Source organism: Emys orbicularis, chromosome 22 (assembly GCF_028017835.1).
Source record: "Emys orbicularis isolate rEmyOrb1 chromosome 22, rEmyOrb1.hap1, whole genome shotgun sequence".
In the NCBI taxonomy this organism is placed as follows: domain Eukaryota; kingdom Metazoa; phylum Chordata; order Testudines; family Emydidae; genus Emys; species Emys orbicularis.
Window position 1 is genome coordinate 5,916,094 of NC_088704.1, and position 23,532 is coordinate 5,939,625.

At 37.7% G+C, this 23,532-nt stretch overlaps 2 protein-coding genes across 3 annotated transcripts in view; both read left to right on the forward strand.

Annotated features, from left to right (window-relative positions):
* The window catches only part of LOC135893423 (msx2-interacting protein-like), a 35,780-nt gene extending 26,194 nt beyond the window's left edge, over positions 1 to 9,586 (forward strand). Inside the window, exons 2-3 of the mRNA XM_065421237.1 lie at positions 4,809 to 5,129; positions 9,106 to 9,586. Coding sequence (XP_065277309.1) covers positions 4,809 to 5,129; positions 9,106 to 9,586 — 802 coding nt within the window. The remainder of the gene's footprint in view (positions 1 to 4,808; positions 5,130 to 9,105) is intronic.
* LOC135893422 (msx2-interacting protein-like) overlaps positions 9,216 to 23,532 on the forward strand; it is a 59,497-nt gene continuing 45,180 nt past the window's right edge. The window contains exon 1 of one of the 2 annotated variants that reach the window (XM_065421236.1): positions 9,216 to 9,582. The gene's annotated coding sequence lies outside the window, so the exon portion shown is untranslated. The remainder of the gene's footprint in view (positions 9,583 to 23,532) is intronic. The other variant, XM_065421235.1, reaches the window with a different exon arrangement.

Sequence of the window (23,532 nt, forward strand, 5' to 3'; positions counted from 1 at the left end):
GATGTGTGTAATCAAAGGGCACAGACCGCGTTGGGGCAAGGAAAATGCAAATCTTCCTGTGTCAGCAGCTGGCTCTGGACGCTTAGCACTCTCTCGTGCCCCCCCCCCCCTTTCTTGCTTGTCCCCCGCCACCCTCAAGAAAGGCGATTATTACAGATCATCCCCATTGCACGTCAAGGCTATAGTGCAGCAAACTAAAGCCGCACATACATTTTAGCATCTAGATAGAGGAGAGATTAAAATGAATCATCTCAATTAAAATTGGATTATTTAGGACTATTGCTGCCGTAGGATACCAGAGTAATTTAAATTGCTCATGCATTTGCCTGCCTAAACAGCCCACGGGGAAAATCCATGGGTTTTTGTACAGTAAGGATATCTGTTCCTCTAACACGTAAGGGAAATGATTTCAGGCATTCAGCAAAGATTGGTTGTATTATCAGCCAGACTATTTAAAAGTATTGCACTAAATCTCCTGTACATTTGTAATCTAAAATACAAAAGATTGAACAAAGTATTTTTTTGTTTGAAATAAATAAAATTATGATTCTGCATTTCACAGCACTCAAGGTAGTTTTTTACACAAGAATTAAAACAGTTTGTCAAGCAAATTGTCGCGTGAGCATGTCATTTTTAATATAAAACTTGCTAATAGATAACTTGGGATTTAGGTATAAAAGACATAGTATTGCTCTTTGCTTGCTTTGGTGCATGAGGATCAAATTCTGTTGATGTACGGCATGTACTGCACTTCTTGTTCTCCCATAACTTAAATAGAGGCATAGGTGAACATTTGGTAGATTACTGGATCTCAGTTTATGCTATGGTGATTACAAACAGCTACTGGATATTTTTTAATCAGTTTTTATAAACTTGGAAGTGCCATAACTAGCAAAATGGGAAAATTAAAAAGTTTGTCAGGCTAGTAAGTGGAAACCAGTATTTTAAGAGCACTTGTGTGAAATGTAACTGACAGATGGCGCAACTACATTGTTAGCTAGGCTATATATAATTGCACTCTCAAAGGTCATTAGGATATTTTTTGTGAGGAGTTCATGATTCAGTTGTTGCTAAAAACAAAGTATGGAAAAACGCTGTCAAATTGGATTTGTAAATGTTGAGAAAATAAAAATGCAAATTGATACACTAGGTGCTACACACTGAATTCATAGAGACTCAAAGGAAAACAAAATTGAAACACTCAGTGCTCTCTCATCTTTTCCTTTTTTAGTCTTGTACGGGACCAGTTGTTTTTTTTTTTTTAATGTTCTGGTGGGAATCAGATGTATTTCAGTCACACTAGTAAATACCTAGATTACCATAAATGACCATGAGGACAGTTAATCTCACTTTACCCAAAGGGCCTCTGCTCACTTTTTTCCTTCCATCCTCTCCTCTTGACTCTTACACATCTTGTTTCTTTGTACGTTCTTATTATCTCCCTCACTATTTCTCTACCATATTCCTTTTTCTTCTGGTCTCTGCAAATATTGTTTTAAATGCAAGTCCTAATACAACTATCCAGCCTACTACAACCTCATCTGAGCTGATGGGGAAACTTTTCTGAAAGTAGCCTTTGAATATTCTATAAATGCAGAAAAATTCAGAGTGAAAATTGTGGATTTTGAGAATTTATTAGAGTGCAGTTTTTCTAGTGATCTTGGTATAACCTTCTGAGGGTTTTTGTAAAGTGCTTTTAAATTATTATAATCATATCTGTGATACCCCCAGGGTGCAATCTGGACTGTTGAACAGCTGTGTCCCCTCAGTTCTCCAACCGAGGGTGCCTTTTACGCTGTGAGAGCAACCATTCCTGATCTGCTCAGACAATATCTAGCATGTAAATTACTCCCAGCTATGCTGTATGAGTGCTGTGGCCAGCCACTCTTGAATTACACTGCAGAGCAACACCAGCAAATTCCCAGTCCCAGACTTTTCCTCAGAAATGTGTGTCTTGTCCAGGAGAGGGCTGGGCAGTACAAGCACATATAAAGTCTGTCATTTTATCAATAGAAAATGATATGCACAAATCCTGTTATCTCAAATGGAGTTTCCCAAGCACTTCAATCTAAGCACACTGGTTTAAAGAACACAAGTTTGTTAACTACAGATAGATTTTAAGTGATTACAAGTAATAAGGCATAAAAGTCAGAATTTGTATAAGAAAATGAAAAGCAAAACGCAGCTAATATCTAACTTAACAAACTAAGTGAATTCAAAGCAAAGGTCTCTCACCACATGTTCTAGCAGTCTTACTGGCTGAAATCCTTTCAGTCAGGATCTCCCCCCCCCCCCCCCCAATTCAATGCTGCCTCCTTTGTTCTTCAGATCTTGTTGATGTCATGTGGGTAGATAGAGAAGCAGAGACATAATTTGAGGTCTGACTCTCATTCTTATACTTAGAGAATTTATTCTTATTCTTTTGAGAATCCTCTTCAGTGGGGGTTCCGGAGACAAAGATTGTGGGAATAGGAACCTCCACCTGTTTGTTTGCCAAGGTGTAAATTTCTCGCGCTCACCTTTTTTCCTGCGAAGAATGGCCACTAAACCAGGTGGTGGTCCCTTTGATTTTGTTGACACCTAGCTGAGGCATCAGTTTGCCTTTTGTCTCTGAGGAACTGGTTTGTGGCTGCTTTTCTAAACTTGGACTATGTCTCAGTAATGTCATAAAGAAGAATTTTATAAGTTTACATACAATGTTGCCACACACATTTTACCAGAACAATAATGATCAGCAAATTGAGTTTTCAAATGATACCTCACAAGGCATACTTTGTACAAAACTTATCATAGTCTTATAAAAGGGGTGAACATCAAGGTGCAGACTGTTCTACTTTCCCTTTAATTTAAGGCAAATGGCAGTACCTGTATTTGTTTTAAAGTGCTAGACACTGTAACCTCTATTTTCACACACAGGCTGCGTCTACACTGCCACTTTCAGCACTAAAACTTTAGTCATTCAGGGGTGTGAAAAAACATCTGCCGAGCGACAAAAGTTTTAGCGCTGAAAAGCGCCAGTGTAGACGGCACTTTATCATAAATCTACCACCGCTCATTCGAGGCTGTTTTTTTTTTTTTTTTTTTTTTTTTTTTTTTTTTTTTTAAATCGCCGGGAGAGCTCTATCCCAGCGATAAAAGTGTGACTACGCTGCCCATGTCACAGCGTTGGCGCGGCTGCGCTGTAATGTGGGCAGTGTAGACGTACCCTAAGTTCTGTCTCCTCCATGCTGCTTTTCATTTACAGTGCTGCCCAAGGCTTTTATATTCAACAAGCAACCTGTTCACTTAATTTTAAAGATGCTTTTGTTAGCTACATGTATTATTTACTGGAGAGTGAATGGTATGTTTGGTACTGTATGAAACCGAGGAAGATAGAATCTACATCTAGATTTAGATAGCATTTGATTGGAAAGTCCACTCATGGGGTAGCTCTTGCAATTTTATTTAAACTATTAATGAAAGTCGTGCATGTAACGCAGTCAAACATAGCTCCTGAAATAATCTTCACCCATGATATGCTTGCTATTGATTGTGACCTCTTTTTCCTCCTGGAGCAAGTAGCTGAGAACAGCTTTGATAATTGCTTAAGGTTTAAGTGTGTCTAATTTTACCTTTTTTCACAAATTTTATAGCAACTTACAGTATCCTCATGAATCAGTAATACTAATTTTTGTAATATCCTTGTCTTTACAATTTATAAATGTCTTACACTTTTTCTCTTGCATGTTCCACCCCAGTTTGTCAAGAGCTTCCAAATTCTGCATTTTACATTTTGGAAGTGTTTTTATTTTTTGTAACTAATGAACGTGTGCAATAAAATGCCATTATCTGCTTTTTAGAAACTTCTTGACTGAGTGAATTGGCTGTTCAAAATTTTAATGTGGAGCTTGTCATACGTAGTGCCTCTAAACTGTTTCAAAAACATACTTAACACAAGAGACTCTTCATCTTCCTGTTTTTTAAAATTTTTGTTTGTATCAGTTTATGCAAGTCCTTGTAGTATGTTGCTTGTAGTTTTTTGCAAGGAGTTGAATTCATATCCATAATTCATTAAATCCTTGCTCTTATTAATAAGCCATGGTTACAACTTATACTGTGTTGCAGTTACTTAATATCAGAACATATAGTAAGCAGGGTTGTGTCACATTTCTTAAAGCTTTCATGAATGTAACTAGTGTGTTACTGTTTCATAATGGGGAGTTTAAAGTTGAATTCTAGTAGCATAGTCCAGAGGTGCATTTGTAGGTCACACTTTAAAAGTGAACTAAGAAGCTATTGTAAATAAATAAGTTTGAGATCAGAAATCCGTATTGGAATTAACAACGTTGTTTTAACACTGAATTAAATACATTTAGATCAGAGTAGTAAAATAGCTGTGTCAAGTTTTTTCTTAGTGTTGCAGCTTTTTTATTCGTAATTATTTTGACGGTTTTGTAAGGTTAATTATGTCGAGATTGTCAAATCAGATTAAAAATTAGGAGTACCATTGTAACTATCAATGCCTTTTTATTTCTTAGGATGTTGTTTGGGAATATAGTCTATTAAGATGGATCTCTTGGTAGCCTAACCAGAAATGCTTCTCAGATCAAAAAGGAAAGAAGCCTGAAAATAGTTACTGAAAGTACAAATGGTAATTTTCCTCTTAGACAGCCGCCTAGAGAAACCCAAATCCTTGTTTTGAAATTAGTTTACTTACTATTTAGAAGACTCAATTGTTTGAATATGTATTTTTTTTTACACTTCAGTATTTTTCAATATGATCTTTTGTATTAGCATTAATATATTTGCTTTGCTTTGTTTTTTTGCAGATATGGACGTGTTGAAAGTGTCAAAATTCTCCCCAAAAGGGGGTCAGAAGGTGGAGTGGCGGCCTTTGTGGATTTTGTGGACATCAAAAGTGCACAGAAGGCACACAACTCTGTCAACAAAATGGGAGATAGAGACCTACGGACGGATTATAATGAACCAGGAACCATTCCGAGTGCTGCTCGGGGATTGGATGATACAGTTTCCATAGCATCTCGTAGTAGAGAGGTTTCTGGGTTCAGAGGAGGTGGGGGGGGCCCCACTTATGGCCCCCCACCATCACTTCATGCACGGGAAGGACGTTATGAGCGGAGACTTGATGGGTAAGTTCCAAGGTTTCTCTAGGCAGGTATTTTGTATTTGATATGGTGAGAAACGCAAACTCATATATAGGGCCCCCAGATGGATTTAAAATTTTGGGAATTATCTATTGTTTCCTATTTTGGGTTGGAAACGGAAGTGATTCCTATCCCAGTGGCTGGTATCTTGTGGATCCATAGAGGATGTTTTCTGCAGCTGGTTGGATATCTACTCTTGAAATAAGGTGATCTTAAGATGGAAGATTTCCTGTGGCCAGCATCGATATTGGAGTTATTCTTCTAGAAGTAATGATTCCATTTTTTGGATAAAATTAAGGCCTTGTTCGGATGTATCACTGCTACCAGATGGAGCTATATTGCTGCAGCACAAGTTCTATGTGGAGTATCTTCGGAATACTAGAAAATAAGATTATTTGAAAGCTTGATGCATAGTCCTCAGTTTTTACTGTATACAGTTTATATATTAATTGGATTGTCACCAAAAATTTCTAGTAGACTTCAGTGATGCAGCATCTTGGATTCTACAAACAACATTTAGGCATGGAAATACATATTGGATGAAGAAGATTGAAGGCAGCTTTTGATGTTTCCATTTTGGATCTACATCAGTTCCAGGTTATTGGGATTATTCTTCCTGATGGTATTGTCAAAAAAAGATGGACATTTCTAAAATTTGGAAATTATAGTCATTCTAAAAGTACTGGAATAAGAACCACTGCCTTGAATTTATGGGATGGTATACAGCCAAGATGTATATGATGGTGTACAGCCAAGGGGAGTGGATTACTATCTAGTATCTTAAAAAGCCATTTGCTACTGCACAGTTAAAGGTACTTTAGTTTTAAGGACATGGTGCTAATAATCAGTTTGTGGATACATCAATCAAAATTGACTGGGCTGGATGGTTACAAAGGTGGATAGAGGATACCGGCTGGCCAGCCATGATGCATTCCCTCATACATTGGGTGTACTTCTACCAGCTGCTTGATTCAGACTTAGGGCCGGAAATTAAAATAATGGATGCATTTCTAAGTGTCAACTGTCTCAAGAAAGAAGTCGGGGGGTTTCAGAGTTATGGTTTCAGTTTGGGACTACTTGCTTCCTGTGGATTTATTTTATCTTGTCACTCAGATTTTTTTTCTTGTTGGTTCATCTAAAATATCATTTGACACCCTTACCCATTAAGAAGGTGGATTACCCCTATAAGAGGGGCCAAAATTGGGGAAGTTATGTTCACAATTCTCTCCCTAGATTTAATTGGGAATATAGGTCGTGTTTCCACACTTGGAAAAGGTTGGTATGCCCTGCCCTGTGTATATTAGCCCCTCTCCTAACCCAAGTCAAACCCTCTCTTTCCACTAACTCCAGTAGTTCTTTGTACTAATAGATAAATCAGAAAAGCACTGTAGCCATTAGATGTTCAGCTCTGCTAGCTCTTGTGTCTGTCTTCTGTGTCCTTTTAATGGATAAGGACTTTGTTCTTTTATGTCAGCTATAACAGTAACCTTCTAGCAGTATTGCTTTTTCTGTTACATCATTAAATTATCTTTCACTGGCTAACATTTGATAGGATGCTAAATGCAATCATTGATAAAATTGTTGATTTTTTTCCTTCAAAAGGGGGAAAGAAAGAGAAACTCTTATTTGTTAGGCCTTGAAATAGTTTTCTAATGCCATAGTTACAAGCAACAGATCAGGAAGTAGAAGAATATGTAATGAATTTTAAATAGGACAGAAGTTATTGGAATTTTATTTTACGTTTTGTTAGCGTGGTTAGCTTTTTTTAAAGAGAGTTGGGAAGAAAAAAATGCAGTCTAGGCAGGCACTTACACTCTGCCTCACCTTAAGGTTGCATACTAGTAAGAAACATAGGATGGGTATACTGTAGAGATTCTGGATCCAGGGCTTCTGTGGGTCATATTTGTAAATTACTGAGGTAACTTTTTTCAAGATATTCATCAAAGAAGATTCTAATCCAGCTACCAGTTTGAAAAAACTGAAATATTTCCATGATTTTTGATAGAAGACAAATCCTATGATGTGGCAGAAGAAGAGGAACTATGGAGTGAGTTGGGTTATTAAAATCCAGGGAATTGATAATTAATTGGTTCTCCAGGAAGAATCTGAGAAGGTAGAGGGGATAGGTTAAAATGTTCCTCATAAAATGGATAATGAGATTTTGAAGTTAACCTAGACACTGGCATATTTATAATTGTGAAAATATGTTCTCTATCATTCTTAATCTGTCATATTGTAGACATGTCTTGAAGACATACCATCCTGGTACCTGACTAAATTAGAATACTAAGCTATTTGAAATATTCTGTTAACTTCATCTTTCAATTTTTGCTATACCCTTATTTGAGATAGCACGCTAACATTCTTAGAACATAGAACTGTCCTCCAATGTTGTACAAAATGTTTTTAATATTGAAACACAGAATGGGCCTTAGCTACTTTAAACCAATGTGTTTCAGTGACATAGGGAGGATATATAAATCCTTTGACTGCAATAACAAATTGAAAATCTTAACAATTAAACATACCCAGCAAAGCTAATTTATATCTCTTCATGTGGGGTTTTAATCCTTTTTGGGACCTCCATCCTCTGCTAAATCTCAAGGATAACTATCAATTTATTTTTCAGATATTAGCAATCAAAATATTTGTTTAGGAGGAGCAACATACCCAGGACTCTAGGTGTAGAATTCTGATAATATCAAAACTCCTTGTAATGAGAATGGAAATGTTTTAAAGAAGATAACCTAATTTGTTGGGTTTCTCTGTGGGAGATAACTAAGATCCTATCTGAATCACGGAATGATCTTCAAATAATTGTGGCTGATTTGTGGACAAAACATGGACAGTTGTGGAAAAGTAATAATGGGCCTTTATTAACAGCAATAATTTGGAAAAGCCACATTAGACCTATTTGTTTAAGAAAAAATTGTTGGAACAATATAAACTCTCAACTATTATGTTATACCTGTGAATTTTTTGATAACCAGACAATTTGCTACAACTACAGGGCTGTAATGAGGACGGGGCAAGCCGTTGGGGGAAAGGGGCAGAGCGCGGAAAAATGAGGAAAGAAACTGGTAAGGGCAGAGCCCTGCAGCGGGCATGGTAATGCCCCCCCCTTACTTCTGTGCTGCTCTAGCCCCTGCTGGTTTTTTCCCTCATCATTTTTCTGCCCAGTCTCGTCCCTCCTCCCCCCCCCCCCCCCTTTGCACCCTGGGTGGCTGCCCTGCTCACCCCACCCTGGTTAAAAGCCCTGCCCCAAACGCTCCAAGATCATTTAATGTACTAATGGGGGGGGGGGAAGTGTGTGGTGCAAACATTAACATGTATGCAAAATTAGGGACTGCAGAGTATGCAAATTTAAAATAAAATTGCGGTGGAAGCCTAATATTGCTGAATCTGCCATGTCCACAATATCACAAATGAAGTAGGACCTTAGATATAACCCCTTTTGAAAGCAGCTTCTTACTTCTGGGTCATGCTTTGCATTGAGGCTTTCATGGCTATAGCCTAATTTGTAATATTTCTGCAGAAACATAATAAGATGGAAAATAAATGTTAAAATTCATTAACACATTTTTAAAAACTAGATGATGGATGCAGGAAAACAATGGTTTCACTTAAAAGTATAAAGACTTACTTAAAAATAAAATAATTCAAATTCCACATGAAAATGTGAAAAAAATTGATATATTCTGCTTTGAAGGACACTGGTCATGAAAGCCCAATTTATGATTAAAGCAAAATGATTGCTCAGCTCTACTGTGTATAAATACAACTTTGGAGTCAAGTAAAATGTTTAAGTGTGTCAGTGTTTGCTTAATAGGTTATTGCTGTTTAGTGGAGCACCAGCTGCAAAAATAAAGTCCGTGCTGAAGTAAATGTTTGCATGACTTGCTTTTTGTTTTGCTTACCCTTGTCTGATTGATTAAATATTTTTCCCCCTTTATAAATGCAGGGCTTCAGATAACAGGGAGCGTGCTTATGAACATAGTGCCTATGGACACCATGAACGGGGGACGGGAGGATTTGATCGGACAAGACATTACGATCAGGATTACTATAGAGACCCTCGAGAGCGGACATTACAACATGGGCTCTATTATACTTCCCGGAGTCGAAGTCCAAACCGTTTTGATGCTCATGACCCCCGTTATGAACCTAGGGCCCGGGAGCAGTTTACATTGCCCAGTGTGGTACACAGGGATATCTACAGGGATGATATTACACGGGAGGTACGAGGCAGAAGGCCAGAACGGAATTACCAGCACAGCAGGAGTCGGTCACCACATTCGTCCCAGTCTAGGACCCAGTCTCCCCAGAGGCTGGCTAGCCAAGCATCTAGACCCACAAGGTCCCCTAGTGGCAGCGGCTCTAGGAGTAGATCGTCAAGTAGTGATTCAATCAGCAGCAGCAGTAGTACCAGCAGCGACAGGTAGGTTAACAGCTTTTGGTTATCATGGATGCATTGTTAAATGAAACCAAACAGTGATCAGCCCGGTGTGAAGAAAATTGCTACAGTATAGTAATCCTTTTCTCCGGACAGCATCTGTAGTAAGCAAACATGAGGAATAGAAACCTCAGCTATCAAAATGTGGCACTAATCCCCAGTAATATCTGGGGAGACCCACTACAAATTATACTGAATTTTGTGCATGAATGCAGAAATGAACCGGCATGAAATATAAGGACAATGCATCGCAAAACAGACTTCTCTTATTAGACAAGAGTGTAGTAGTTACTGATTCTTCAAATACTAGTGAATTTTCTGTAGTATACGGTGTACAAATAATTAAGTCCTACTAATGAGATGTCACTACAACCCTTTGCTACTACTGCTTTGAGAAGTTTTATAAATTTCTTTACAAGAAAACCATACACTTCTAGAAGAGTTTGCTTGTCAAAAAATCTTTAATATTCAATTCCTAGGGACTTCATATAGTCAGCTGCATGATGATTGCTTCAATATTTCTGCTATTTCAGAATTGCAGTATAAAGTGTATGTGGTCAAAATTAGAGTAATAATAACAAACCTATCAAGGAGCTGAATTTATTTGGGCAAACTGAAATATCCTGTTGACCTCACTCTCATTCACCTTCTTGAATTGTGATAAACACTGTAAATGGATTTAGAGACTTAACAGCCTAATAGAAAAGTAGGGCTGGAAAGGACCCTGAGAGGTCATCTAGTCAGTCTATCCTTCTGTGCTGAAGCAGGACCAAATGTACCTAGACAATCCCTGACTGATGTTTGTCTAGCCCGTTCTTAAAATCCCTCAGTGACAGGGATTCCACAACGATGGTAATGCAAAATGTAACTGAACTGTTCGGTAAAGAGCTCAGTTGCTGAGTAAGTAGGGCAGGTTTTTAGAGCTGGAAATATTTCTCTTGCTGACCAATTACTTTCCAAAAGAAAAATACTGAAAACTGTTATTTTTAAGAAATTCGTTATGACCGTAATATTAATTTGGATAATCTGATGATCTCTTAGTGAACAGAATTTTACAACTGGTAACTCACTAATCAAAATAATTACTCTCCTCAAACAACTGTTTGAACGGAACCTGCAAAGGGAAAGAAAACCGCTGAGTTTCTGCTCCTTTTGGCTTCTTTATGATGTATGAAAAGGCCCCAAGAGGATTTCTTTCCTTCTGTTCTTCTAATTATTTATTTTTAAGGAGTTTTTTTGCTGTTTTTTGATTTAGAAATTCAGATCTTATCTAGGCTGGCAGACTATGATGAGTGGAGAATTAGTGAAATGGTGATATCACAAGAGCAATTAAGAGAAAGAGACAAACCAACCATAAAACAGCCTCACTTAATATCCTGTCTCCTATTTTTCAGTGACAAATCAACATTTTAAATAAAGGAAACATTTTGCTAAAGATTTAACACCTTCAGACATGTTAGAATTTGAAATAAACATAACTGAGACCTCTCAGAGAAGATCAAATGTGACATGCCTGATATCTCTTAGTCTTAAAATGTAAGCAAGAAAAATATCTGTACTTTTGGGTGGGCTTTATCCATCATAAAAAAAGAAAAGAAACAGCAGAAGCCCAGCTCACCTACATATTTACTGGATACAAGTGTTGTGAGACATTAAAATCTCCAACCTGGGGTGAAGAACTCAGAAATTCACAACACCAAGTATTGCCCCAATGGAACAAAGTGACATTTTTAATAAGAAACTATCAATATCAGTTATGTTTTGGTAGTTAATTTTCCCTGTAACTTTTATCTTAATGTTGCAAGATTAGATGTGTCTCTGGAAAAGAGAAATTTTAATGTTTTGATCTTATTAACCAGAGCAGTGAATTCAGACTCAATGAAGTAAGTACTAGTAAGTTTTACAGATAGTGCCTTTCATCCTGAAGGAACACAAAATGCTTTTACACACTTTACAAACTATGGAATATAAAATAAAAAACATTATTATATCATTTACATAATAAAACATGTACATTACATCATAACATTAATTTCAAGAATAACTACTTTTTAAAAAGAAAAAGCACCTTCTTACTCAATAAGACCTCCTGTTACTTTTTTATTCCTGTTAACAATGCAGAGCTATGGAGAATGAAATGCATCCCGTTATGGTTTGTATAATCTATAGAATGGTTTACCAAGTTCCAAATGCATTTCCCATTGTTTTCAATGGGATGTAGGCAGGGGTGAAAGTAACTTACAGGACTTACCGGTACTGCCGGAGTCCTGAGGGGGGCGTGGCCTCAACCGGAAGAGGCGGGGCCTCTCAAGATTTAAAGGCTCTGGGGCACCGGCTGTGGCTGGGAGCCCCAGGGCCTTTAAATCAACCTGGGGCTCCCAGCTGCAGAGGTGGCTGGGAGCCCCAGGGGCTCAGGGGCAAATTAAAGGGTCCGGGGCTCCGGCCGCCGCAGAGCTCCGGGCCCTTTAAATCCCCGCCGTGGAAGCCGGTGCGGTCTGGCATGGCGTACTGGCTCTTGCCGGTACACTGTACCGGACTGTACCGGCTTACTTTCACCTCTGGATGTAGGAATGTAAATAAAGGCAGAATTTCTCCTGCAATAAACATAGATGCCATTGGTTGACTCAGAAATTAAATGAGCTCAGAAACTGTAGTAGGGTGTCTCAGTGCTTTTGGAATACTTGAGATCCTTTTATGGCTTGGTCATTAGTGAAAGATTTTAAAAATATTTTGGAATTTACAGAAACACTATGAATTCTGTGGTTGATTGGCCATAAGTAGTGAAAATCACCAATGGTGCCCAAGATAATTCTCTCCCTCAAGCCTCTTTTTCATGTCTGTCTCACTTTCTCCATTGTCAGTTGTGAAGTAAACTGTATTTTTGTACAGCAGTAGGTCACTGCTAGACCCAAATGTAAGTATTTAGGGAACTACTGAATGCTGAGCACTTTAAAAAATCTGGGTTTTAGGCAGTTTTCTGCAAGCTACCATGGAAAAATGAGCAGAAAAATAACTGAATTGAAATAATTATGGTGTCTTTTAGTTTCATTCTTTGAAAGACATAAACCATAGCAAGGGTCATATATAAGATTAGAAGATTTTCCCTAATTGGATAATGTTGTGAGGAAAGATGCTCTGCATATTCTAGAAATGTAAACAAACCTTTGTCTTACATAGGTTTGGAGTGTGTTGAATTCCACTTCAGTTAAGCTTCGTTTTATGTATATATTTTTAAGAGGTCTTTTGTTATCGTTGGATGCTTTCTTTGGGGTTTTGTGATGAGAACCTGCAAATGAGTAAATTGGAACATAAAAGACCAAAAAGGACATTATTCTCTCTCAAAATATCAGAGAGGAAAGCTGACTTATGTGAAAATCTCTGAATGATTCACAGATTTTTGTTTTATTTAAAAAAAGGTAGTAATGTTTAAAGTCAATTGAGTTAGCACATTTCTCGTAGTTGCATGTGTTTTGTCATTAATTTTAAAATCTCCATTCAGCAACATATTGAAGCACGTGGCATTGAGGACAGAAGTGTTTTAGATCTCCTATGATCCTTCAATTCAGTAAGGGAGCTTTCATAGCAGACACTAAAAAAGTAAGAAATCATTCTGAATTTTGTGTGCACACATATAAAGTAACTAGAGTTCCTTCCCATTCTTTTTTACAAGAATGTTTGTTCGGTGCTTAAGTTCAAGGTAGGGTTGTTTTTTTTGGGGGGGGGGGGGTTTACTAGCTAGTTGCATAATTAGCTGTGATTCGCACCATAAGGTGCAAGCTCCTGTCCAAATATTATAGCACCAGACTCAGCATATATGCAAAGTAGTTATGTTCATTCTCAAAAAGCATTTGTAGAGTTTTTTTGTAGCACTGAATGAAATGTACAGCAAGAAATTCTATTTAGTGTCTGAAAGTGAATTTGAGTATTATGCCATTTATAAGGTGTTCCCAAAGTTGTAATAACAGGTAATTTATAGATTAATTAGAGATCATTTAAAAAAAATTTACTTGAATTGATCAGTAGTAAAGTTCCTTTTCCTACAGCAACAGAAACTGTAGAAAATAAAAGCATTAGTGTTACTTATGATTCTTTAACACAAATATACCAAAAAAAATCACAAGAACTAGTGCATTTTAATCACAGGAAGAATAAGTGCAACAAAAAGTTAAACCTTTCCTGGGAGCATGGAGTCTAGAATACATTGTTTTGTTCGTTTGAAAGTAGAAATTAGCAAATTTAGTTTCATTACATAATACCAACTTTTCCCTATCATTGTCCCCTCCTCCTTCTCTTCTGCTTAGAGTTTGTCTGCCAGCTAGTGATGAATCATTGATTTTAAAATGGGATTTAGGATTTTTGAGTGGGTTAGGAGATGTCTCTGCATGGGACAGTTGAAAAATTATTTGGGATTTAGCCTAACTGCAAATGTAGATACTTGGATACTTTTGGGCTGGTCATGGTGATCAATGAGTAAAAGAATTCCGTACAGATAAGTCATATGGAATGAAGAACTTTACTGGAATGAAGAGTTCACCTGAATGGTACTTTGTATCTCTTTTTATAAATACATGAAAAGTAGGTTATGGCTCTTTACATTAATTTAGTGAATATTCCTATAGTGGTGGAGAGAGACTGGGGCAGAGAATTTTTTTTTTTTAAATTGCTTTCATTTTGAGTATTTATAGCAAAGGCAATAATTATCCGCAGGATGAAAACTTCTGATCTTCACCTTTTTGTTCAGATAACATCAAAGTGGCATATGGCTTTATCTTAGACTTAGGAAATGTGAATTATGAAAAAAAATATTAAGTATAAGAAATCCAACTCTAGTGTCCTCAGTTTTGTAGTAGTCAACAACAGTCTCATTTTGTTCTTTCTTGTGCTTTTGTTCATGTTTCTGTGTCTGTGCTACATCTAATCTAAATATAACCAGATTATCCTCTTAAAAAATGTCACCTTTGGGAGTATATCAAGTTTCTCCAAATTGACTACAGGCAGATATTTTTCAGATGGCTTTAAAGAAGGAAGAGGTGTCTTGCTATTGAGAGACAGAAATACAGAGAGCAAGACATCTCTTCCTTCTTTTAAAGACATATGAAAATTTCCTGCCTGTAGTCTGTGTAAGTCTATATGTGTATATATGTATTTTGTGTATGTGTGTACACATAATAGTTTGATATATATGATTTACACAAAAACAACAAGGAATACTTGTGGCACCTTAGAGACTAACAAATTTATTTATTTACACAGATGGTCAGTAATGCTGATGTTGATATATGCAAAATACATTACGTGACCATTATATGATCTCCTCCTAGCTGGTAAACTAATTCTAAGGCCATGGCTACACTATCACTTATGTCCTCAAAATTTACGTCGCTCAAGGGTGTGAAAAAACCATCCCCCTGAGTGACATAAATTTCATCCGCATAAGTGATAGTGTGCAAAGCTCTTCCTCTGGCATAGCTGCCGCCACTCGTTGGGGATGGTTTAATTATGCCGATGGGAGTGAGTTCTCCCGTCGGCATAGAGTGGCTATATGAAACATCTTACAGTGGCGCAACTGCATTGGTACAGCTGTGCCTCTGTAAGCTCTCTAGTGTAGACATAGACTAAATGTTGAGGTTTTAGGCTTATTCTCTGGGATAGAAACCAGGATAAGCCTATTAGCCATCTCATCGTATGAGAGTGATAACTATTTCTCTCTCCTTCAGAAATGCATTAATTTGAACACTAAAACTATTGGCTGTTTATAGAGAAGAGGGGAGAAAACATGCATATTGTATTAGTTCATCTGGATCCCTTTAGAGTAATCAATTAAAAATAATATTGCATAATAAGTTTTACCTTTTTCTGAAAGTCTGCTTCTTTTAGTTGCCTAATACTTTCCAGAGGCGGCATAATTTATTGTGTTTATACCCTACTGTGAACTAGTCAGCAAAATGGTGTATCTACTTTGGGGCTTTTTGGTCAAAAATACAGCAGTATTAATCACTTGCATTACAAAGAGTATATTATTGATGTTCAAGTGTTGAGTAAACAGCATTTTGGATTTGTTATCCTGGGGATTGCTGGCATTTATTCTTATATAGTGCAGCCTTTATTTAGCTCTGTCAGGTGATATGTTCTACATCAATTACCCATATTTGTGACACATCTTCATGTGTGATTTAAAAAAAACCCCATTTTAATTGTTTCTCTGGGTTTTAACCTCCCAAAGGTATATTTGCAATCAAAGCGGGGGCCGAATGACTGTTCAGACTCTTGGATAGAGTTCATATGAAGCTTTGCTAGAATTGCTTGAACTGGTTACTTCAGTGCATGTGGGAGGAAGAGGGGTTTAAAAAAAGGTGTGTGTGTTGGGAATGACCCACTCGCTTAATATGCACTTTAGGGAGCTGTTCAGATTTAATGTGATTTTTCTGGGAATAAAATGAGAACAAGTCAGACAGCAGTTTTCAGAGTATATAAGTAAAGAGGATTGTACGCTGAGAGAGTTTGCTGCATCTGAATAGTGGGGATTGGGGAAGCAAGGAACTGCTTGTTTGTGTCTCCAGAACCAGTCTGAACTGGAATCATCCAGTTTGATTTGGCTGAATGCCACCTCCCAGAGGCTGTATGTGAGCTGTGCTTCCTCCTTCTGCCTAGCTTCTACAGAGCAGGAGGGGGAAGGGCCGGGAGAGAGCCAGCAGGGTTCCAGCCATGTGACAGGCAGGAGTCTTGTGGTTTGCATTGTGGGGGAAGGGATGTGCTTACAAATGCTAAGTGAAATGGTAGCCAATTAACCCGGATATGTTACTGGGAAGGTGGCATTTTAGATACAGCAGTGGTGAACGTGGGATACAAAAATAAGCAGAAGTTTACTTCAGAAGCCTCCCACTCGACCTTCTTTTTGAATGAAAAAGTTAAACTTGTAAACCCCCTTCACACTGAAATTTTCCTTCTGCCATATGTTGTATGCGCATTGCAGTGTGTTGAATGTGTAATTAGAACATCAGAAATTAATTATAGCTGCCCCAGTAGGGCCTTTGTAGTTGTGTCTGAGTAATTTTTTTTTTTTAATCAATTCCCTTATTTTTGTTAGGGTTTAAATGTTGCTGTTAAATTGTGCTTTGGACTAAAATTTTCCTATACACATATTTGGCTTGGAAGCAATTCATTTAAAAATTACTTTTTAAAAAATAAACTGAATATATTTCAGTTTTTTTTTACAAAATCCTATTTAAAAAACTTGAGGGTCTGATGTAACTCAAAAGCAAGGAACCTCAGAACTAAAGATGAAATTTTGCATTAAACATATCCTTGTTATGCCTAGGTATTTTAGCATCCTATGAGGATTGTAATGACTATACAATTCAAATAAAGCATCATCATTGTACTGTGAAATGTTAATATTTGCAGGTAAAGCTGTGTAATAAATTTAACTGTGGTAACAATACTGAAATCTTTACATTTATATCAGACTTTTAACTATAATGGATTATTTTATTTTTATGTTTGAAATGTCTCTTGGTTATCTAGCATTCTCTGTGTTAAATAAAATATCTCTTTCACATCTGACCAAAAGCAGACTCTTGACAAGAGAAGAACTTCCCGAATTTATAGACATGCAAGTTTATAAACATAGCACAATATGAAACCACAAAAAAGGGACAACTTCAAAACACTTTGCCCTATTGCTTTATGGTAACCCCTAGTAGTAGTGGAAAGCTGCCAACACACAGTTGCAAAGGAGTACAAGTGATCTTATATAATCTAGCATTGGCTTCTCTCTTTTGAAAAACATGTTAGGACTTTTCTGTATTGATAAAAGCCTAGATCACTTTAAGTTCTTCATATCATCAGTTTAAGTCATCCTTACTACGGTCTTTTTTTTGTATTTAAATTTACATTAGCGTACATATTCTCTTAATAATCTCTGCTTGGATTAGTTATGATTTCAGAAGGGGGTGGACATTTTCTGTAGTTTAAAAACTAGGTTGTTACAAACTCTGGGTGTGTTACGCTAAGTGTTAGCTCTGTTTTTATTATCGTTATCTGTCACTTTCTAAATCTGTAACTGTAGAAGTTTATCTTATTCATGCCATCAGTCTTTACACTGGATTTCCCTTCTGTTCCTGTACTTGGGAACAGAGACCAGAACTTTACAGCTCCTGTTGGGACTTAAGGCTCCTTTTTCAAAAAACATTCCCAGAATTTTTTGCCTCCAAAGGGTTGCATACAGGCAGAGCCAGATCTCTCTTTGTGCAGAGCCTTTTCTTACTAAATTTCAAGTTTGGAGTTTAACAAGTGCATTGTTTAGGGGGTCCTAAGTTTATATGTGTACCTTATTAAAATTATATAGATATTTGAATGGGCTTTGGCCTAATCTGTACCCACTAAGGGCATCCTTGTGTTGGGGATAGACGCTCTGAGGACTGTCAGGAATTTAGACTTCTTTGGGACATGGTTCTTGCTCAGCAAATTTGAGGCTTGGACCAGTGTTCCTGATGGTTAAGCCCCCAGCCATATCATCTAGACCCTTCACATGAGATTCCTTCATCTTCATTGGTCTCCCTCCTTTCTCTAAGAGGAAGCACCACAGAGGTTAGTGCCTTAGGAAGACACTTGTTCATCAGTAAGACACCACTTCTTGCTCACCTGCAGGCAGCAGCTGTTCTAAAGAAGTGGGAATTGGTATCTGACATGGAGTTCAGCAGTCTGCAAATTCTGGCTGTCTTATAGGGAGTAGGCAATTCCTCTTTCTGTAGTTTTATCCTTTTATAGCTGCCACCTTTACAATAATTCTGCTACAATGGCAAAAGCAATTGAGCTCTGTCTGTGCTACAGCTTCCACCACTGCCTTCATTGGAGCTGCACATGTAGTGAGTTACAGGTCCCATGTTTATCGGTTCAAGCCACGGAATGGAAATTTCCTCCTGTGAATCATAAAGCTTCTGGAATTGAATTTTCTACACTTGGTATGTTGAGCACATGGGGGGGGGGCATGTTATTATTTTTACTGCAGTCTTCTGGCTTCAAGTTTCTGTGCAAGACTTCTTGCACAAAGGATCTAGACAAGGCCAAGAAAAAGGAGATAATTAACTGTGGTCTAACTTGCATGATGAAGAACTTCTGCTATGCTCTAGAAGTGAGGTCATCACTCTCTGGGACCAGTACTCAAAGGCAGGAGGAGATCTGGTTCTTCTGATTCTTTTTCTAAAGAACAAGAGAGAAGAAATCCAAATCTAGGTAAGGGGGAAAAAAAACTAAGTAAAAACATCTTCTGTTTCCTTCTCTTTCAGGAGGGATAATCTCATCTGGAGAAGGAAGAAGTGCAGGGTAGGCTGTGAAGTTTTTGAAAGAGTTGGCAGCATAGTAGTTAACACTTGATATTCACATGGAAGAATTAAAAAGAAAAGAGGAAAGGCCTACTTAAAAACTTCCTGGAAAATACTAGCCATTACAATTAAAGGGAAAATTCTAATTCCATGTCCATCTTGCCTTAAATGATGCAACTAAAACAGAGATGGAACATCCCTGTAAATCTTGGATTAAAATTGCAAATTTAGAGTCTGTGTTGTCCACAAAAAGAAAACAATTTTTTGATTTTTCCCTGAAGAAATAGATGCAGTAGTGGACATTCCTAGTCAGGCACTGTAATACCTTCCATAGGAGAACTTCCTCCTTAAAGAACTAGGGAACAGGAAGGTAGAATTCTCTGTGAACCATGGCTGTGAGGCTGTAGCACTCATCTTAAAAACAACATGCTATGCTCAAGCTATTCTGGCTTGGACATGAACTGATGGCAATCAACCTGCAATGGAAAAAAGCTGAAAACCATCTCCCAAAAGATCTTACAGGCTTTATCTTTCATATTGGATGTTTCATTGGATCAGATTTGCAGCTTACTTCCAAGTCACCATGCTATAGAAGACATATCTGAGTTAGCTCGTGGAATGCAAATTCTCAAGTGATGAAAGTACTAATGATTGCATCAAAGCTTTTTACGAAACAAAACAAAAGTGGGACAGCTTTTTAGTGAGCCACTAGATATCCCTCTACAGAACATCAGATGAAAGATGTCAGACCAACCTATTTGAGTAGGCAGCCATTTCAGAACTAACAGTACTCTCAATTTCTGCAGAGAGAATCCAGCCATGGTAGAGGAAAAGAAAACAGATTTGGAAGAGGTCAGTTCTTTGGGACCTACACAAATAAATCTGCCTCCACTCAGAAGAACTCTGTGTAACTGTGTACTGATGCAACCATTCTGAGTGGAGGTTGCAATATAAACATCAGTAGAAAATCACAGCCTTGTCCCCTAGGGCAGATTCTGAACATCTCAGATATCAAGAAAATAACCAAAGCAACTATGTTCAAAAAAAGCAACATCTCACTTTGCAATAAGATTCCACTGCGAGATATTGATTATATGCTATATTTCTGTAGTGCACCCTCAAAAAGGGATCAGAATAATATTGGAGCTCAGATCTTTAAACAATCAACAAGGTCAAGTTACACATGGAAACTCTATTTTAGCCATTTCCCCCACAGATTTCTTAATCTCAGTAGATGTGAAAGAAATTAATGTGGATATCCACAAAAAAATCTTCAAATACAAAGTTCTTATCTTTGGCAACTATTAAAGAGAAGAGGATTCACATCCCTTCTACATGCTTGTCTGATCCCACTTGGAGAAGATAGCTAAAGCAAATACCAACCAGCCCAGTTGTGTTCCTTCCTACTTGCAGATTCTTGAACATCACCTCAAAGAATCCCCTTATTACTATATTGTCTTATTACTAGAACACCTTTCGAGTCTTCTAACATAGTAATGGAGAAAATCTTTACCTCCAAGGAGAGACCACCCATAATTATATCAACCATTTGGATGATTTAGTCGCCAATAGATATCTAATGTGACTCTTCAGGAAGTTTTGTTTTCTGTATTGATGTGGCTCCAGTTCCACATGAAACTGCTTCAAATGTCTCTTGCCTCTTCATCCTTAGATAATCTCCAACATCAGCAACAAAGGTGGTGGTTATACAGGTCATAATCTCATCCTACAAATGGTGGCTACTCCCCCACAAGTTTATCTGCAGGCTCTCTCCTGGAAGTAGAGAGAATTATGATAACTATGGACATAGAATCATAGCGTTTGACGGGACTGCAAGGGTAATCTAGTCTAACTCCCTGTCAAGATGCAGGATTTGTTGTCTAAACCAGCAGACATGAATCTATTCAAATGGGAGACCACCTACCTAAGAAGGCCAAAACCAATTCCTCGTGGACATCAAAAAGCACAAGCTGGTTAGAGCTCCGGTCAGATCATCTGGCATTTACAATGGTCAGGAAGAGACAAATCAGGCACATACTGGTATGACAGAAAATACAATGGCAACATGTGAGTATGATGGGGGGGGGGGGGGAAACAAAAATCATTTCTGTTTCACAAGGAAGTAGAGTAGCCCATAAAAGTTTTTCCTCATAAAAACGAGAGAGATACAAGTGCAGCGTTGGCTGGTTACTCTGCCCCAGAAATGGGCAAGTGAAATTGAGCTTCCGTTCTACACTACAGCTGTATGGGGACCGAGTACTAAACTCTTTTGTGCACAGAGCAAACCCAATGACGTGTATTCCTCTGCAGGAGAAGGAATCCATTGGCTTTGATGACATGAGCATCAGTCCAGACATATGACCCAAAGAGCATCTGTCTGCTTTTCCACCTATTCCATTCCTCCTGAAGATAATAGTAAACAAAAATCAGAGATTAGATGCCATGGTAAATCTAGCATTTGTATTACCATAGCATCATATTGATCTTGGAGAATGTTGTTTTTAAACTAATCCAGATGAAAGAAAATTCACCTCTGTCAGTTCACAAGAACCTTCTCAGACAGGGACTCTTGGGTATCCACATTCAGCTGAACTGAAATTGACTGCATGGAAATTGATGGAAGCTTCTGTTGAAGAAGGGCTCTTTGACCATTGGAGGCTCTTCTAGCAACCAGAAGGGAAGCGTACCACTCTGTTGTATGTTGGAATCTGGATGAAGTTTCAACATTGATACTGGGAACCTGCAGAGGAGAAAAAGGGGAGTTTTACCCTCCTTTTGCATCTTTATGATTTAAAAAGAGGGTGTGAAAGTATTTTTAAACATTTTTTTTTTAAATATTGGAAATACCAGGTCTTGCTTTAGTCTTTTTTTCCCCTGTCTGACTCTATAGATGTCAAAACCACATTAATTTTCCAGTCATCACAAGAGTCTGAGATCTGAGTAATTGAGAAGGGATTTTTAGTCACACTTTTTAAAGCTCTGGGTTTCTTGTTAATTGGCACTATGAATGCTCCTGTTATTTAGGAGTAAAGCTCTCTTTGTGACAGATTCTCTAGTTCTGCAAGGAATCCTGGAGCAAAAATAGGGGAGACCGGATTTACTATTCCTGATATAGCTAAGGTAAACCAACAGTGGTTGTTTGCAGTGGTGTTGTAGCTGTGTTGGTCCCAGGGTGCATGAGAGACAAAGTGGGTGAAGTAATAACTTTTACTGGACAAACTTCTGCTGGTGAAAGAGACAAGTTTTCAAGTTCTACAGAGGTCTTCTTGAGGTCGTCTTCACTTTCAAAGTCAGGGAATTTATCACCCATTTCCTCAGGCACTTCTTTAAAACGTGTAAATAACAGCATGTTGGATTTTTTTTTTTTTTTTTTAAGGGGGAAATCACCTGGGATATACTCTGAAGGTGGTAACTAATTAGAAGTATTTAAAGATCGCTTCAGAAGGCTCTAGAGTTGTTTCTTATATGTTCTGGTTTCCCTTAATTTGTACAAATCAAAAAGATTACATGAAAAAGAAGGCTGAAGTCAAATTATTATTTTTTATTTGTCTTGTAAAATATTTCCTACTGCAATATATAGTAGATGTTTTAAAGTCTATTCTACATAAGCTGTAAATGCTGCACCAGTTCACAGCCTGAGCAGGTGGGCTTTGGATTTGGGAATTCCTTGCAAGTTGGGGAAGAAATCTCCTTCCATCCCATAGCTCACAGTGTGTCAGGTTAGCTTCTTCATGGCTCCTACTTCATATTCATGGCTTGAGTAGCTTTTGCTAACTCCATGCTACCACTGCCATATGGTTTGAAGAGAAGGAAAAGCCAGTGAATCAGTGTAGCTGTTGGATACACAAGCCCCACCTCTATAAATTCTCCTGTGTACGCTCTGAATTATGACTCCCACCCCAGTTTGGTAAAATGGAACTGTTCTAGTTTTGCTATGGCAAGGGATCCTTGGGTCTGTGGATCAGAATTTACCACTTAGTTTACAGACCAAAGTCTGTAAGCCCCCTCCCCCATAAAAATACTGTGTACTATTGGTAAGATAGATATAGGGTTACATCAATAAACCACAACAGCAATATTGCTGAGTTAAGTTAAATAACAGCGTTTTGGAAAGGGATCCCTTTATTTCTCTATTTGAGAAAAGACTTGGGGTTTTTGAACATTTGCTGTTGCCAATACTGTGTTTTGTTACTTAATCAAATGAGAGGCAAAACTTAGATTTTTTTCCACTTTATATGGGTTTTGAAATTTGACAGAGTGAAGCTCTTTACCTGGTTTACCTGAAGCCTTAAGCACTTTAAAGAATGTTTTATTTGTGTGACTTACATAAATATAAATGCTTCTATCCACTTTAAATTTTACCTGAAGCTATACTTTATTATTTATTTGTGCTTGCTCCTTTCAAAAATATCTCTGAACTTGCTGCTGATTTAAAAAATAAATAAAAATCAAACGACTTCCAGGAAAGGTGTTCCTTTGTAGTTCCATCAGTTCTTTGCAGGCTTAAATTGAAAATTAATCTCTAACGTACTGCCCGTCAAATGCCTTGTCTTTTATATTGTATGTAGATTAGGGCCATAGAACTGAACATTATGGACTTGATTCTCTGTTG